General features: G+C 40.0%; 2 protein-coding genes across 3 annotated transcripts; one reads left to right on the forward strand and one right to left on the reverse strand.

Moving 5' to 3' along the window:
• The first annotated feature begins 3,385 nt into the window (after positions 1 to 3,385).
• Positions 3,386 to 9,233, forward strand: LOC103834012 (DNA mismatch repair protein MSH4). 2 transcript variants are annotated; one of them, XM_009110072.3, is made up of 24 exons: positions 3,386 to 3,655; positions 3,812 to 4,015; positions 4,108 to 4,143; positions 4,233 to 4,345; positions 4,434 to 4,479; positions 4,657 to 4,703; positions 4,813 to 4,920; positions 5,111 to 5,186; positions 5,332 to 5,404; positions 5,510 to 5,655; positions 5,756 to 5,841; positions 5,979 to 6,118; positions 6,213 to 6,352; positions 6,445 to 6,495; positions 6,820 to 6,883; positions 6,995 to 7,138; positions 7,346 to 7,413; positions 7,636 to 7,694; positions 7,789 to 7,945; positions 8,081 to 8,133; positions 8,208 to 8,306; positions 8,410 to 8,516; positions 8,595 to 8,717; positions 8,838 to 9,233. In XM_009110072.3, exons 1-23 carry the CDS (start codon positions 3,590 to 3,592, stop codon positions 8,666 to 8,668), a joined length of 2,157 nt encoding a protein of 718 aa, XP_009108320.1. In that variant the 5' UTR covers positions 3,386 to 3,589; the 3' UTR covers positions 8,669 to 8,717; positions 8,838 to 9,233. The 2 variants fall into 2 exon arrangements, with proteins under 2 accessions (XP_009108320.1, XP_009108319.1); XM_009110071.3 differs by having other exon boundaries at positions 8,402 to 8,516; positions 8,838 to 9,179.
• On the reverse strand, positions 9,072 to 10,640 carry LOC103834011 (60S ribosomal protein L15-1). Its single transcript, XM_009110070.3, has 4 exons — positions 10,428 to 10,640; positions 10,133 to 10,299; positions 9,624 to 9,821; positions 9,072 to 9,483 (listed from the first exon to the last, which is right to left on the reverse strand). Exons 1-4 carry the CDS (start codon positions 10,429 to 10,431, stop codon positions 9,238 to 9,240), a joined length of 615 nt encoding a protein of 204 aa, XP_009108318.1. The 5' UTR covers positions 10,432 to 10,640; the 3' UTR covers positions 9,072 to 9,237.
• Between the last annotated feature and the right edge of the window lie 1,951 nt (positions 10,641 to 12,591).

Here is a 12,591-nt window from a genome sequence, read left to right on the forward strand (position 1 = left end):
GGAAAGTACGTTTTGGCGATGATTCAAGGATTGACATAATGGGTAAAGGTTCCATTCGATTTATCAGCAAAGGAGGCGTGAAAAAGATGTTAAATAACGTCTACTACATACCGGCTCTTCGAAGTAATATTGTTAGCTTGGGTCAAGCTACTGAAGTGGGTTGTGAAGTTCGAATGAAAGAAGACGTTCTAACTTTATTCGATCGTGAAGGACAGTTGATGATCAAGACTACAAGGACAAAGAATCGATTATATAAGGTTACACTACAGGTTGATAAAATGCAGCAGTGTCTTCAGGTTAAGAGCCTTGGAGACGGAAACTTATGGCATGCGCGCTTGGGACATATCAACAAAGATACAATGAGAATGATGGCTAGCAAGGAGTATGTCGAGGGATTACCGAACATCAAACGCGACACAGAAGCTTGTGTATCTTGTCTGCGCGGGAAACAAACACGAAAACCGTTCCCACAAGCAACGAGCTATCGAGCTTCATCACTTCTTGAACTCGTACATGCGGATCTTTGTGGACCTATCTCCCCGACGACACCAGCACTCAACAGATACGTCTTTGTTCTTATTGACGATCACTCTCGCTATATGTGGACAGTACTATTAAAGGTCAAAAGTGAAGCCTTTGAGAAATTTAAGCGCTTCAAGAACCTTGTGGAGCAAGAAACACATACTAAGTTAAAGTGTTTTCGAACAGATAGGGGGGGTGAGTTCACATCCAACGAATTCCAAACCTACTGCGAGAAACATGGTGTTAAGCGACACATGACTGCGCCATATTCACCTCAGCAAAACGGTGTAGTTGAGCGACGAAATCGAACACTCTTGGAGATGACTAGAAGTATCCTAAAACATATGGACATGCCGAATCATCTCTGGGGAGAAGCCATACGACATGCAACCTATCTGATTAATAGGGTTACAACGAGGTCCTTGGAAGGACAAACTCCGTACGAAGTGATGAAAGGAAGAAAACCAAACCTGTCTCACCTAAGAGTGTTCGGGTGCGTGTGCTACGCAAGGACAGAAACGGTTGGAAGAAAGAAGCTCGACGATAGATCCAGAGTTCTGGTCCATCTCGGAACAGAGCCAGGGTCTAAAGCATACCGACTACTTGATCCCCTGAGCTTGAGAATTGTCATAAGTCGTGATGTTGTGTTCGAAGAAGCAATGCGATGGAGATGGAGTGATAAAAGTGTGACAACGAGACTCGATAGTGAGGGCTTTGAGCTCACCGTGAAAGGCTTGGGCCAAGATGATCACGAACTCGAAGCTTCATCTGATACAGATGATGATAATCACGACAATAATGATTATCATGAAGCTCTTGATAATCATGATGATGAAAATCAAGTTGGGGGTGACGATGAAAACGACTTTCAGCCAAGACGATCAACGAGGGTTTCTAACAAACCAACCTACCTCGATGACTATGTTCTGCTCGCAGAACTTGAGGGTGAGCAATTGTTGATGATCATAAATGAGGAACCATGGAGTTTCAGCGATGCTAAGGAACTGAAAGTTTGGGTTGATGCTTGCAAAGATGAGATCGTATCTATTGAAAAAAATAAAACTTGGGATCTCGTGGAACTACCTACAGGAATCAAACCTATCGGCCTTAAGTGGGTGTTCAAGATCAAACGTAATGCTGATGGAACAATAAGTAAGTATAAGGCACGACTAGTAGCCAAAGGTTACGTTCAACGGCATGGTGTGGATTATGAAGAAGTATTTGCTCCGGTGGCTCGCATTGAAACTATTAGGATGATCATTGCTTTGGCTGGATCACATGGTTGGGAAATACACCATCTTGATGTAAAAACTGCTTTCTTGCACGGAGAACTAAAGGAAGAGGTTTATGTTACTCAACCAGAGGGTTTCATCGTTGATGGACAAGAACACAAGGTTTACAAGCTTAAGAAAGCTCTCTACGGTCTACGACAAGCACCAAGAGCTTGGAATATAAAGCTTAATGAGATATTGCGCAGCTTGCGGTTCACAAGATGCTCGAAAGAGCCCTCGCTCTATCGGAAGGAAGAAAGTCGAGAAGTTCTTGTCGTGGTGGTCTATGTTGATGACCTGCTGGTTACTGGTACCTCCCTTGATGCGATACTTGAATTCAAACGTGAGATGGCTACAAAGTTTGAGATGAGTGACCTCGGAAGGTTGACATACTATTTGGGTATTGAGGTTATACAATATGAAGGAGGAATCTTACTCAAACAAGATAGGTATGCTCGCAAAATACTCGAAGAAACTGGCATGAGCTCATGCAATCCGACTCACGTACCATTGGAGTTAAATGCGATGTTCTCCAAAGCTCCTAAGGAGGAGAAGGCTGATGCAAAAGAGTATCGTCGGAGCATTGGGTGCCTACGCTACCTGCTACATACGCGACCAGATTTATCATATAGCGTTGGGGTTTTGAGCAGATATATGCACGAACCTAAAGCCTCTCATGCAGCAGCTATGAAACAGATCCTTAGGTATCTGCGAGGAACTTGTTCTCTTGGGCTTCACTACTCACGACAAAGTGGAGCTAAGCTGGTAGGTTATAGTGACAGCTCCCACAATGTGGATACAGACGACGGCAAAAGCACTTCAGGACACATATTCTATCTTGGGGAGAGTCCCATTACATGGAGCTCAACGAAGCAGGAGATAGTAGCATTGTCGTCATGCGAGGCTGAATTTATGGCTGCAACTGAGGCAGCAAAGCAGGCTATCTGGCTTCAGGAGTTGCTAAGTGAAGCAGTTGGAAGCGAAAGTAAACCGGTGGTCATCATGGTTGATAACAAGTCTGCTATTGCACTTACAAAGAACCCAGTGTTCCATGGAAGAAGTAAACACATACACAGGAGGTTTCACTTCATAAGAGAGTGTGTCGAAAAGGAACAAGTTGAAGTTGAACATGTCCCGGGTAGTGAACAGAAAGCTGATATCCTTACGAAGTCGCTTGGAAGAATAAAGTTTAAGGAAATGAGAAAGCTTATTGGAGTACAAGATGTGAGTGAAGATGGCATCAAGCTTAAGAGGGAGAATGTTGGATAAGCTTGAATAATACTTGTGATGAAAGTTTCCTTTTCTATGTTGTGTTTATCTTAAGGATTAGGAAATATAATGGGAATAGGAAATTGTTAGTCCCTATATATATGAATGCATATTGTGATGCATAAGGTGTGACTTTATGATTTGTGATTGATTGAATAAGAGAAGGACTTCTTATTATTGAGTTTGTGATTCTATAATCGAAACCTGAACCAAATGTTTATTCGGTTTTAAATGACCACATACTAGTTTTAAAAAAACATCAGGAGTTAGATGTACGCTTAGGCACACGTCACTGATTCTGAATCTGAATTTCAGATACTAATCTTCACATATAATCAGAGGCATTGAATAAACCTTTTTCCTTCCCTTTTGTTTGGGGTGTAATCTAAACCGGGTTTCGAATAAAAACCGGCGTGGTTAAGTCCAAACCGATTTGATTGAAATTCACAGTGGCGCGCTTTAGCCTTCGTTATCGGAAACTCTAGTACCAGTCGCTCGACTTTCAAATTAGCATCAGTGGAGCGGAAATGGAAGACGACGGTGGAGAGAGATCGAGCTTCGTCGTTGGACTAATCGAGAACAGAGCCAAAGAGGTACGTACGGCTTCTCCGTCGTTGCGCTTTTAGCAGACCTTAGATTCGATTTGAGTCCTCTTAGAGTCTCCACTATCGCGATGTCGATTTTTTTCCTGGAATCGAACGAGATCGGTTGTTATTCGCGTGATGGTGATGTTTGATTCTCTGGATCAGGTTGGAATGGCTGCGTTTGATTTAAGATCCGCTTCACTGCATCTATCTCAGTATATAGAGACGAGCAGCTCGTATCAAAACACGAATACGCTGCTGCGTTTCTATGATCCTTGTGTGATTATTGTTCCTCCCAACAAACTTGCAGCCGATGGCATGGTTGGGGTTTCAGAATTGGTGGATAGATGTTATAGCACCGTCAGGAAGGTGAGAGTTTTTGCCATGGATGGGAGATGAGTGTGTGTGCTTTAGCTACATGAGATTCAGTTAAGTAATGTGACTATCTTGCGTTGTTGCAGGTTGTGTTTGCCCGTGGCTGTTTCGATGACACCAAGGTTCATATCCATGAATCTCTTATAGTACATCCTTATAGTCATCTCATGTGTTTCTAAATGGATATGCAATTTTGGGTTATATGTTACAGGGTGCCGTGCTAATACAAAACTTGGCTGCAGAGGAACCTTTGGCTCTTGGTTTAGACACTTACTATAAGCAGCATTATCTATCACTAGCTGCTGCTGCTGCTACTATCAAATGGTGTCTACATCCTGAACTTTTTTTTTGCTTCATTACATTATGAGTTTGGTATTTTTGAAATACTGAGTTTTGGTTGTGTCATGAGCAGGATAGAGGCGGAAAAGGGTGTGATTGTCACCAACCACTCACTCACCGTATGTGTTTTCTTTCATACAGTTCTCAGTTATCTGCTTAGATAAGGTGTATTCACTGTATTATGAAGTAATTTAAAAGTTTCTTGCAATATGAGTATCTTTTTGTTTTTGGGTATCCATCTGTTTCTTCTTTGGTTCTGTTGATGGCATTTTATTGATTGTGCTGCCTATGTGTAGGTAACCTTTAATGGATCCTTTAGTCACATGAATATCGATGCAACTAGGTATGAGTACTGTGATAGTATTTATCTTCTTAGTCCATTGAATAATAGAGAATTTAAGAATCAAAATTATAAACCGTTATGCTTAATTGTTTCCTTTGTTTGATGGTAGTGTTGAGAATCTGGAAATCATTGATCCATTCCATAATTCTCTTTTGGGCACTAGCAATAAGAAGAGGAGTCTGTTCCAGATGTTCAAGACAACAAAAACAGTTGGAGGGTATCTCGAAACACTTTCTTCATAATAGTTAAAATTACTAATAGTTTCCCTTTGCCAAAAGTACTGTATATGAATTTGATATTCAGAGTTCAAATTGTAATCTTCATAGCAATGTTCTTCCATGATTTCCATATTTCATTGTTCATTTAACTCACTAGTCATTCTATTTCATGCATGATTTGTTGGTCAGGACTAGGCTTCTCCGTGCCAATTTGTTGCAGCCCCTGAAAGATATTAAAACTATTAACACTCGCCTGAACTGCTTGGTTAGTATCTTGCTGTGATCTGGTTGTCATATTTTCTAAGGAGCTTCTTAAAATATACTATTCGATTTCTGTTAAGGGTTGATATGTTGATTTACAGCGCTTGATCTTGTAGAGCTTCTTAAAATTACTCTTCTGTTAATTGCAGGATGAGTTGATGAGCAATGAAGAACTATTCTATGGGCTTTCCCAGGTTTTACGTAAATTTCCAAAAGAGACTGGTAAGCAAAGTGAGAAGATCATGAACTCTTATAGTTGCATCTAATATAAGCTTGGTTTTTTTTATCACATAATTTCAAGAGATTTCTACCGTCCAAAACTTTCAGATCGTGTTCTTTGTCATTTCTGCTACAAGCCAAAGAAAGTCACAGAAGCGGTCCTTGGTTTTGATAATACCAGAAGGAGCCAAAACATGATTTCAAGCATTATTTTACTTAAGACAGCCTTGGATGCTCTGCCTCTACTTGCTATGGTGTTTTTTTCTTTCTCATTTTGTTATCAGTTTTGTTTGCTAGATTTCGCAACTATGTCTATGACGACTCCTAACCTTAGTCGCACTCTTTCCAATGCAGGCTCTAAAGGATGCAAAGTGTTTTCTCCTTGCTAATATTTACAAGACTGTGTGTGAAAATGATAGATATGCTTCCATCAGAAAAAGGTACGCCACTAGTGGGTCTAGCTAGTAGACATTAACTATGAGCTTCGTTTCTGGAAAGCTTTCCATTTCCTACTTTTAAAGTTACTAAAGTTTAGAGTTTCAAAATAACTAGACTCTTTATCGTATTTTTGTTTCAGAGTCGGGGAAGTGATTGATGATGATGTTCTTCATGCACGAGTTCCTTTTGTTGCCCGCTCACAGCAGTGTTTTGCTTTAAAAGCTGGTATTGATGGATTTTTGGATATGGCAAGGAGAACCTTCTGTGATACTAGTGAAGGTGGAATCAACAATATGCTTCACTTTGTGTTATCACTGATTTTTTTCTTTTACAAATCTGTTCTGCTAGTCTAAATTCATGTAAACACTGGCAGCGATACATAATCTGGCCAGAAAGTATCGTGAGGAATTCAACTTGCCAAATCTAAAACTCCCATTCAACAACAGACAGGGCTTCTTTTTTAGAATTTCGCAGAAAGAAGTTCAGGGAAAACTTCCAAGCAAATTTACTCAGGTCAAAAACGCACTTCCACTGGAAGCTTAATGTTCTATCTATATGTATGGTTTTCCTGACTTAATTTTCCCTGAACGCGGTATGTAATTCAGGTTGTAAAACATGGGAAAAACATTCATTGTTCAAGTCTGGAACTTGCCTCTGTAAGTTGAATCATCACAATTTCAGATGTGTCGTTTCCATGTGTGATTCTGTTGGGTGCTTAAGCATTTTAGCTGTTCAGAAAGTAATGTAGTTCAGGCTCACACTATAGCTATCTATACACAGTTCCAGTGTTTCTTGTAAATGATAATAAATGAACAAAACTCCCCTCTCAAAATTTTAGTCCGGCAAGACATGAAACACTGTGGATGTTTTTGATATGAGAAGAATGAGCCTTCCTATCTTGTACAATAAAGAGTTATGTTCCAGATTCAACCTGACATATTGTTTCATTAATATCGATTGTATATTGATCTATTGTGCAGTTGAATGTCAGGAATAAGTCTGCCGCTGGAGAGTGTTTCGTTCGAACGGAAATATGCCTGGAAGGTTGATTACTGCACATTGCTCAAAACTATGCGCAGTAACACGATTTATTACAGTCATATCAGGCTTGGTTCGTTTATGTTTGTTACATGAAATGTAATTATATGTATGTAGCACTTATGGATGCTATAAGGGAAGATGTCTCTGCCCTCACACTCCTAGCAGAAGTTTTATGTCTCCTAGATATGATTGTTAATTCGTTTGCTCATTCAATATCCACAAAGCCAGGTTATCGATACTCCAGACCTGAACTAACAGGTAGATGTCTCTCTCTCACTATCTTTCCTCAAAAACCTACCATCATATCCTCATATGCTCCTTAGCTCTAAAGGATTCTTGAATGATACTTAAACATAGTAAAAATTGAAGGAAATATATTATGCGACATCTTTTATACACAGCACCTTAAGTGAAATGTTATCAATCTTTTCTGTGGAATTAACTTGTCTGTATACTGTTTGGCAGATAGTGGCCCACTGGCAATTGACGCTGGAAGGCATCCAATCCTAGAAAGCATACACAATGATTTTGTTGTAAGTTGTTCGTGCTATTTCTCATGATACTATGATCCCTCCATTTATTCTTGAGAAATCATCTTGGTGGCAAACCTTGAAGATAGTATATGATATTCTTTTTCTCACTAACATTGACGTCGATGAAATCTGTGGAATCACATATTTATGTGTTCTGCCGTTTACAATCTTTCTCTTTGGGCCATGTGAATGCATGTTCAACTCCCATTATATCTTTTTCAGCCTAATAGTATCTTCATGTCAGAAGCAAGCAACATGTTGGTAGTTATGGGTCCAAACATGTAAGGGAACTCTTGCTTTACCTCCCCAATTGCGGATCAATTGACCAAAAAATCATCATCGGCTCATGTTTGTATTTGCATTTCATATCCTAAGGAGCGGAAAGAGCACCTATCTCCAACAGGTGTGTCTAGTAGTTATTCTTGCTCAGATTGGCTGCTATGTCCCAGCTCGATTTGCAACTATGCGTGTGGTTGACCGCATATTCACAAGAATGGGGACAATGGATAACCTTGAGTCAAATTCAAGCACGGTAAACCTCTAAATTCTCCTATACTGGTAGACGATCATTATAATTTCCAAGGATATGGCGTATTGATGAATCCCAACAGTTTTTATATCATATGGAGAGCGTGATGATATCAGTATTAACTTTTTAATGTCGCAGTTTATGACAGAGATGAGAGAGACCGCTTTCATAATGCAGAATGTCTCGAACAGGTAGTCTTTGTGAAAGCATTTACACAAATGAACCTCCACTCGGTTTCATATCCTGTGAACGCCTGAAAATGTAGGAGTTTGATAGTCATGGATGAACTCGGGAGAGCTACTTCTTCCTCGGACGGGTTAGCAATGGCATGGAGCTGCTGCGAGCATCTGTTATCGCTCAAAGCGTAAGCATTTGACGGAGTTTTTATTTCATGTTCAGATCGCTGAAAGGTACTTAATAAGTAAGTAAATGAGCATTTGATGGCAAATGAACTTTCAGGTACACAGTATTTGCAACCCATATGGACAGCCTGGCAGAGTTGGCAACTATCTACCCGAATGTCAAGGTTCTGCATTTTTATGTAGACATCAGAGACAACCGCTTAGACTTCAAGGTTCTGACTCCATCCCACTCGCATGACTGAGGTTTTAGCTACCTACTGCTGCTAAATTTCACAGTTACTGATGATCAGTTCCAACTACGAGATGGAACCTTACATGTTCCTCACTACGGCCTTCTGTTAGCAGAAGTGGCTGGTCTGCCTAATACAGTGATCGAAACAGCTAGGACCATAACCTCAAGGATCACAGACAAGGTATTCTTACACAACTTTAATAAATTGAAAATACAGGATCTGGATTCATTACAGCATAGCATAAAAAGATAAGGTCCTTTTGTGTTTTGAGTTTTCGTGTTTGTAATGAATGTGATGCAGGAATTGAAAAGAATAGAGCTAAACTGTGAGAAGCACCATGAAAAGCATCGGATTTACAGAGTCGCACAAAAGTTGATATGCTTGAAGTACTCCACACAAAACGACGACTCGATCCGTCAAGCTCTTCAAAATCTAAAGGACAGCTTCACTGAAAGAAGGCTCTAAAAGCAGACGCTTATTTTTATTTTATTTTTGGTCGAGCGCAGACGGATATCTTTAAGGTACGGAAACAAAAACAGTCCAACTTAACCAAGAAACATAGCTTTATGGTCAGATTCAATGTTTTACGGAATTCAAAACTTGAAAACAAACTCTTGAATGCAAAAGTTATACATCCCAAAATTCTGAAACGTAAATCCACACAGAAGATATACCACTCGAGCAAAAAAAAAAAAACATATCACCGGTAACGACGGAGAGATAGAGAGTTGTTCTTCTTCCAGGTAGCCCTGCGGGAAGGTCTGTTCTTGTGGTTGTTGTGACCCTTTCCACGAAGACCACGATTCTTCTTTCCTTCTGAGGTGAGCCCTCTGAGTTCTCTGTGCTTGTGCACTGGGTTGCAGATCCAGTTGATCCTCGGATCATTTCGGATGGCATTGTGTGCAGGGTCCACAAGTATAATCTCGTAATACTTGTAGGTAGAGTCCTGAGCAAAAAAGAGACACCATTATATCAGTATGTGAACCAGACAGTTACAGTATGAAATTAACATGCACAGGCCAATGACTAATTGTTTCAGAGGCATCGTATTATGAAAGTAATGCTAGACTGACTAGGAATGCTTACCTCGTTGAGCCAGTAGGAGTTAACGACCCTAAGGCCACCAAGTTTGCGACCAGCACGTTCCTCAGCAACAGATCTCTTACTGCGCTGGAACTTGAGCTGTGTCACTCCCTGGTTTGTGGGTTTACCATAGACAATACCCTTGGGAACAGGCCTCTTGCGACCTCCACGTCTAACACGCACACGGTAGACAACAAACCCCTAACAAAAAAAGTATAAAAAATATCAGAAAAACAGCAAACTCAATGAATGAAAACAATAAAATGTCAACCCATTAATGTATCAATTTTAGACAAGAACAGAGTCTACCATAGATAAAGACATGTTCGGTCAGAAAATTGAATTGATTTTGCTGATCTCAGGAAGTGTTCAATCATGTAAACGCAGACATCTACTTGTAAAAAGGAGAATGTCTACGGGTCAAGACACCGCTTGACCAGCTTAGTAACAATCAAAGGCTTGGCTCGAGATTACCTAAAAACAATAAAAGGGCAAGAGAACAAGAAGAGTACCTGCTTGGCCTTGTAGCCGAGACGACGGGCTTTGTCGGGACGAGTGGGACGAACAAGACGAACAATGGAAGGCTGCTGGCGATACTCCCAGCACCTAACCCTCTGCACAAACCTCATCACATCCGACTGCTTCTTCCTCCATAGCTCAGACACGTACTTGTACGCCCCTGTCGTTACAAAAATCACATTTCTTAAACTATTAATTCCATTCTCGTACAAAGCACATATCACCAAACTCTGATGAAAACATTACAGAAACACGACAGAAAGAGAGATGAAAGTAGAGAAGCCATACCCATTGCTGATTCCCGGCGTCGCAGTTACTTGTTTCTTGTATCTAGGTTTTTGGTTTTATACAAGATGATTCCATGGGGGGGAGGTAGCTAGGGCTTCCATCCACCTTCAGTCTGGCCCATTTTCTTTATTTATTGGGCCTTCGCGGCACAATCATACCTTACAGAAAGGGTGCGTTACGGTTGAAGCCACATTTTATGATTAGTTTACATGTCATATTTGGTCCTCGCCACTTTATCTACAATTAGATACGGCAATCATGGATCTTGACCGTGAGTCTGGCCTGTAAAAGACTGTCGCGGTACGATATTAGGATGAGATTTTCTAGGCCCGTAAATTTGAGGACTTCGAGAAACGAGTTTTTACAGGACTAAATTTTTTGCGGGATAGCCGAAACGGTTCATGCGGGATTGCATGGATCCGCATTTTTTCTTCTTTCTTATTTACCTGAAAGAAGCGAGAAAGAGAGTGAAAAAGAAACGATTCTTGTGACTTTTCCCTCAGAAAACATAAGGAGTTTCAGCGATGATGCATGATTCAAGCTCCGGTGATGATGATTCGAGCTCCGGCGATGACGACTCCAGCTCCAGCGATGACGATTCGAGCTATGGTGGTGTTTTGATTTGGTTTTCTATTTTTATTACACACAGCTATGAATTGCTTTATTACAATGTGATATTTCTTGTTTAAGTTGATTGAATTTGTTTTCAGTACAGTGAAGTAGTGTTTTTCTTAAATTAAATTTGGTTACAATGGGGTTATTTAGGAGAAAAGTTAAATGTATAGCACGTCACTCATATAGTTTGGCAAAGTGATTCACGATTTTTTTTTGCAATCCAAATAATTAAAAAGAAAGATGGTTTGATGAAGACATACAATATTTGAGTAAAATTATTACAAAGACAACAACTCAATCAGATTCAAACTCAACAAAAGCTTATGCTAATAACAAAAGAAGACTTTTAACTCAAGAACGCAAGCACAAACGGAGCTTTGTGGCATTGATTTTGATAAGGCTTTAGTGAAGCTTAATGAGCTCTCTTCAACCCTCTTACACAACTCTTCTACTTGAACATTCATGAAAGAAACTTTAGTAGGTGGTTTGATAAGGAGGCGTCCCGCAGGACGATCCGCTAAGGCTTATATATTCTGTGGTACGGGTTTGGACCGGCATTTTGAAGACCGCAGCCTGCACGAGACAGGTCCGCTGTAACCCGCTCGACGACTAACCCGCCGCGGTACGGGACGGAACGGGATGGATAAACCTGTTTGACATCTCTATGTACAATAATTATGATTTTAGATTGAAAAGGTAGAATCTCTATCTACAATAATTATGATTTTAGATTGAAAAGGGAGTGCTGTTCCATAAAAAAAATTTGGAAAAGAGTAACAAATTTAATTTTTCCTCGAAAACCGTTAAATCATGTTTTATAATATTTACATTATTTAGTATGAATATTTGAATGTTTATACTGACTAGACTCTATAGACGGTTCAAATAATCATAAAGTTGTTTGGTTGGACATAGACCACTTTAGGCTTCACCAACAAATATCCAGCAAAAAATGTCCATCTGAACATGTTTAAATAGACGTTGTCCGCCCATTTGACATCTCTAGTGACAAATAAAATGTGTCTTAAAATCTAACATCTAACATATACTAAAAGGTGAATATGGAGTGTTTCTAGCATGTCCACGTAGGCTAATATATTTGACCAATCAAGACATTCCAATAATACACGCTGGCAAAAGACACAAAACTCTTGCTTTCGTATGGGGTTTGCTGTGTTTCGATGGGCTTCGTCGGTTAGTATTGGGCTTTGCTACCCGGTTCAATTAAAAAAAAAATTCAACACAAGACGGATAACACGAGGCTCTACGCTTCTCGCTCTTCGTCTTCACCGTTTCTTCATCATCGTTTCAGTTCTCTCGTATAATTAAAATTTTAACATCAGAAACAAACCACCTACTACAGTTTTAAAATATAATTAAAATATGTCTTCGCGGACCGTCCCGCGAGACACCTCCTTATGAAACCACCTACTACAGTTTCTTTCATGAATGTTCAAGTAGAAGAGTTGTGTAAGAGGGTTGAAGAGAGCTCATTAAGCTTCAATAAAGCCTTATCAAAATCAATATCACAAAGCTCCGTTTGTGTTTG

The sequence above is a fragment of the Brassica rapa genome, chromosome A08 (genome assembly GCF_000309985.2).
Source record: "Brassica rapa cultivar Chiifu-401-42 chromosome A08, CAAS_Brap_v3.01, whole genome shotgun sequence".
Lineage (NCBI taxonomy): Eukaryota > Viridiplantae > Streptophyta > Magnoliopsida > Brassicales > Brassicaceae > Brassica > Brassica rapa.

What these genes read in the sequence shown, in the direction of transcription:
- LOC103834012 (XM_009110071.3), top strand. Translation starts at nt 3,590, where the DNA reads ATGGAAGACGACGGTGGAGAGAGATCGAGCTTCGTCGTTGGACTAATC. An exon ending in CAAGTCTGGAACTTGCCTCT is followed by an intron (nt 6,496 to 6,819) that starts GTAAGTTGAATC and finishes TCTATTGTGCAG; the next exon opens with TTGAATGTCAGGAATAAGTC. An exon ending in CATCTGTTATCGCTCAAAGC is followed by an intron (nt 8,307 to 8,401) that starts GTAAGCATTTGA and finishes ATGAACTTTCAG; the next exon opens with GTACACAGTATTTGCAACCC.
- LOC103834011 (XM_009110070.3), bottom strand. An exon ending in TCGGCTACAAGGCCAAGCAG is followed by an intron (nt 9,822 to 10,132) that starts GTACTCTTCTTG and finishes TTTTTTTGTTAG; the next exon opens with GGGTTTGTTGTCTACCGTGT. An exon ending in ACTCCTACTGGCTCAACGAG is followed by an intron (nt 9,484 to 9,623) that starts GTAAGCATTCCT and finishes TTTTTTGCTCAG; the next exon opens with GACTCTACCTACAAGTATTA.